This window comes from Drosophila busckii, chromosome X, assembly GCF_011750605.1.
Source record: "Drosophila busckii strain San Diego stock center, stock number 13000-0081.31 chromosome X, ASM1175060v1, whole genome shotgun sequence".
Classification (NCBI taxonomy): Eukaryota; Metazoa; Arthropoda; class Insecta; order Diptera; family Drosophilidae; genus Drosophila; species Drosophila busckii.
In genome coordinates this window covers 4779273-4783060 of record NC_046608.1, presented here as the reverse complement: position 1 = coordinate 4783060, position 3788 = coordinate 4779273, and the positions used below count along the sequence as shown (strand labels likewise).

Here is a 3788-nt window from a genome sequence, read left to right as displayed (position 1 = left end):
TAATGAATTTAATATAATTAATACAAAGAATTTTATTTGCTAATATTTATTAATATAAAAATTATTAAATAGGCAGCAAAATTACTCTTGCAGTGCATAGCATATTTTTTTTTTAAGTGTAGCGCTTTTGTTCGATATTAAAAACGTCATCGTCATCGGCTTTGACACATCGCTAATGTGTTATGTGTGATATGCAATGTAGCGCAACTGACAGCAACAGCTACAAAAACAACAACAACAACAACAACCAAAAATAGTCAACCAGGCGAACAATTGAATTGTTTTGGTTGCTGGAGTTGGAACTGAAGCAGCAACACCCGCAATCCGCATCCGCCCGGTCAGACCCGCAAGACCATTCAACCATGCAACTGTCCACAGCGAGCACAAAGAGTGCGAGAGACCCAAACAAATGCAAATTGAAATGAAATGCTAATGAAAATAAGCATGTGTGTGTGTGTGTGTGTGTGTTTGTGTGTGAATTGTAAGTATATTGGAGTGCAGGCTGCGCACAAGCCGCGCGCAAATAAAGACAATGAAGGCGAACTTTTATTGGTTCCATTCGATGATCAGCAGCAGCAGCAGCAGCTGAGGGCCAACTGCTGACGTCCGGTGCGGTGCGGTGCGGATCGGTTCGGGCGTCAGTTTGCGGCGTACTTAGTGACACCATTAACGCCGCCGCTACCGCCGCCGCTGCCACCGCCATTCACATCCGGCGTGTGCGCAGACGCAATACACGGGGCTCTGAGTCTCTCTGAAGTCAGTTTGATTGATTCTGTTTCAATGTAGCGCCTTTCTCTGTTGCTGCCGCTTTGAATTTGTTGTGTTGTGTTTTTTTTCTTCTCTTTTTATTGCGATCGGTGTGAAATTTCACACCGCAATGCTTAAATGATTCCGGCGCGACCCTTTGGGCCACATTGCTCGCCTGGGCTTTTATTATTATTTTACTCTTTGTTTGCGGCTCGCGAGCGAAGCAAGCGAAACACAATTGCAGCCCAAGCTGAGCATTGAGCGTATAAAGTTATATAATAATAATATTAGATTCAAGTATATAGCAAAGTTTATGCAAAGTATATAAAGCTTCAGATTATTTGCAAAGCGATAATAACGAATGTTTTCAGAAATTGAAAGTCAGCTGAACTCAAATTTGCTATTTTTAATTGATAGTTATCCAAATTATCGATAAAAATTTATATTGTAAGCAATTCTTTCTTTATTTATTGAATGACTAAATTTAAATATAGCAAAGCAATAAGAAATTTATATAGCAAGCAATAGTTTAGCATGTTTACAAAAATTCCTATACGAAAATTGAAGGTATATTTGTAATTTTTGATGGATAGTTACCGATATTATCGATAACAATTCATATTGAGATCAGATAATGATTAAATAGGAAAATTTTGTATTGCTTCCATACATAAGCTCTTAATATACTTTTTTTAAATTTATTAATATTTATTTTTATTTATTTAATTTATTTAATCAAATTAAATCAGCTAAAACTATTCATCGATAGCAGTTTGACTTCTATACATTTAATCAATATGAAATAAATAATTTTTTTTTATAAACTATAGTAAAGCAAAATGAAGCTCTTAATATTTTTTTTAAAATTTATCAATAATTAGCTTAGTATATTTAATCGAATTTAATCAGAAAAAACTATTAATCGATATTATCGATAACAATTCATAATGTAAGCAACACTTTTTATTATTGGTGAATGACTAAGATCAGATGCTTCCATTCATTTAATCAATATCAAATACATAATTTTTTTTATAAACTATAGTAAAGCAAATTTTATGAAGCTCTATATATATTTTTTATACTACATTTAATCAAACTTAACTATTAATCGATAGCAGTTTGTCTTTTAGTAGTTGCACAAATAAAGTAAATTGTTATAAACAATTAATTATTTGTTGCTTAATGCTATTTTATTTATAATTTGATGACTCATTCAATTGATAACTAAATATTTACATATTAACAAACAATTTGCTGATGCTGCTGCTGCTGCTGCTACTGCTGGCGCCGCTTGCTGCTGTTGCTGGTAAATTGAGTGGGAGTGGGATTGCTAACGCCACATGACAGGACTGCTGCGTCGATTGCGCACGCCATGGCGAGCCGTGTCCTTGTTGAGAAAGGCCAAAGCCAAATTGCGTTTGGCCGGCGTTAGCGCCGACTGCGAACTGGTGCGCGCGACTGGCGCAATGCTGCCCAAACTGCTGCCGACGACAACGACGGGGCGACGACTGCGTCGCAGCTTTTGCTTGCCGCCGCCGCCGCCGGCGCGCAGACTATGGCGCGATGGACTGACGCTGCGATGGCGCACGGGACGAGCAAGCTGCTCCATGCGTGGACTCAGCTTGGCAGAAATGAGACGCTTGCTGGGCTTGCTGAGCTTGCGCTGGCGTCCAGCCTCCAAGCGCTCCGGATCATCGATGGCCTCATCGCGCTTCAAGTCGCGCACGAAACGCGCCTGCGAGCGTTTGTTCAACAAGCGGCGCAGGCTCTTCTTGCGCTTGGGCTGCAGCTGCTGCTGCTGCTGCTTGTTGTGACGCGGCTGCGTAGCGCCTGCACCGCCTGGAAATTGATATGGATTGCGCCAGAGCTTGGGCGTGCTTAAGCCGCCCGCGCGCAGACGCTTGGGCGTGTTTAAGCCGCCAGCGCGCTGACGCTTGCGGCGCGGCTTGACCAGCCAGGGCTTGTCGTAGTTGCGGCTCGTAACGGAGCTAACAGCGGCCAGCACAGGCGTCAGCATGGGCGTGGGCGTGGGCATGGGCTGCTGCAGTTGCTTGGAGCTGCGCTTCTTCAACAGCGCGCTGGGCTTTTTAGCAGCGCGCAGTTTGCTGCTCTGCAGCTTAAACTGACGCTTGTGCTTTTGCTTTTGCTTTTGCTGCGGCTTGAGCTGCAACTTGTTGGGCTGACGCTTTGCCGGCAGCTTGGACTGACCCGCAGGCAGGCGCTTGTAGCTTGACTTCGCAGGCAGCTGCACGCGCGCGCGCTTTTGCTTTGGCTTAGCAGCAGGCGCTGCATGCTGCTTCACTCGAGACTTCTTCTGGCAGAGCAGCTTGCTCGGCTTGCTGCTTGCCGCCTGCTGCAGCTTAACATTCGACTTGGCCTGCTTTGTTGCTTTCTGTGGCTTTAGCGGCAGCTTAATCTGCAGCTCTGGCAGCGGCTTGGGCTTGCGCAGCTTCGGACGCGCTAGTTTGGGATTTGAAATTTGCACTAGTATCTCATGCGGATTGGCGCGCATTTCCAGCTGCTGCTGATCAATGATAACGCCATTCAAACTCTTGCGCGCATTCTTCTGCGTTGACAAATTGTAGGTAAATGCGCGTATACCCGCTGCTTGTTTTTTATCGACGCCGCCGCCGCCGCCGCCGCTCGCTTTGCTGTTCGGTGCGCCCAGCAGTCGCTGCTGCTTCTGATGCATTAGCTCATCGAACGCTTCCTTGGACTGTGTTATCTGCTTGGTCATATCCACACGCTCTGGCTTCACATAGAACATATGTCCATTGTAGTCGCCCACTTCGCCTTCGCCATGCCGCTCCGATATCACACGCGCCACCACGCGCTTCATCTCGGCGCGATTGAAGTTCAGCTGATTCGCTAGATTCTTGGTCAGCGCCTTGAGCGCGCCACCATTGCCCGCCATTTGGGAGGAGTTCCATATATTGTTGTGCATTGCTCGCTCGCGTTCAATTGTTTTCCTTTTTTTGCTGTTTAGCTAGTTTTAGTTTTTCCTTTTTCCTTTTTTTTTTTTGTGTATACAAACGACA

At 44.6% G+C, this 3788-nt stretch overlaps 1 protein-coding gene across 1 annotated transcript; it reads right to left on the bottom strand.

The window, feature by feature from the left end:
* Window positions 1–1984: 1984 nt before the first annotated feature.
* On the bottom strand, window positions 1985–3788 carry LOC108605715. The gene has a single exon (XM_017995509.2). The coding sequence runs from the start codon at window positions 3692–3694 to the stop codon at window positions 2081–2083; it is 1614 nt and encodes a 537-aa protein (XP_017850998.1). The 5' UTR covers window positions 3695–3788; the 3' UTR covers window positions 1985–2080.

Excerpts from the sequence above, each read along its gene's own strand:
- LOC108605715 (XM_017995509.2), bottom strand. The coding sequence starts at position 3,694 with ATGCACAACAATATATGGAACTCCTCCCAAATGGCGGGCAATGGTGGC.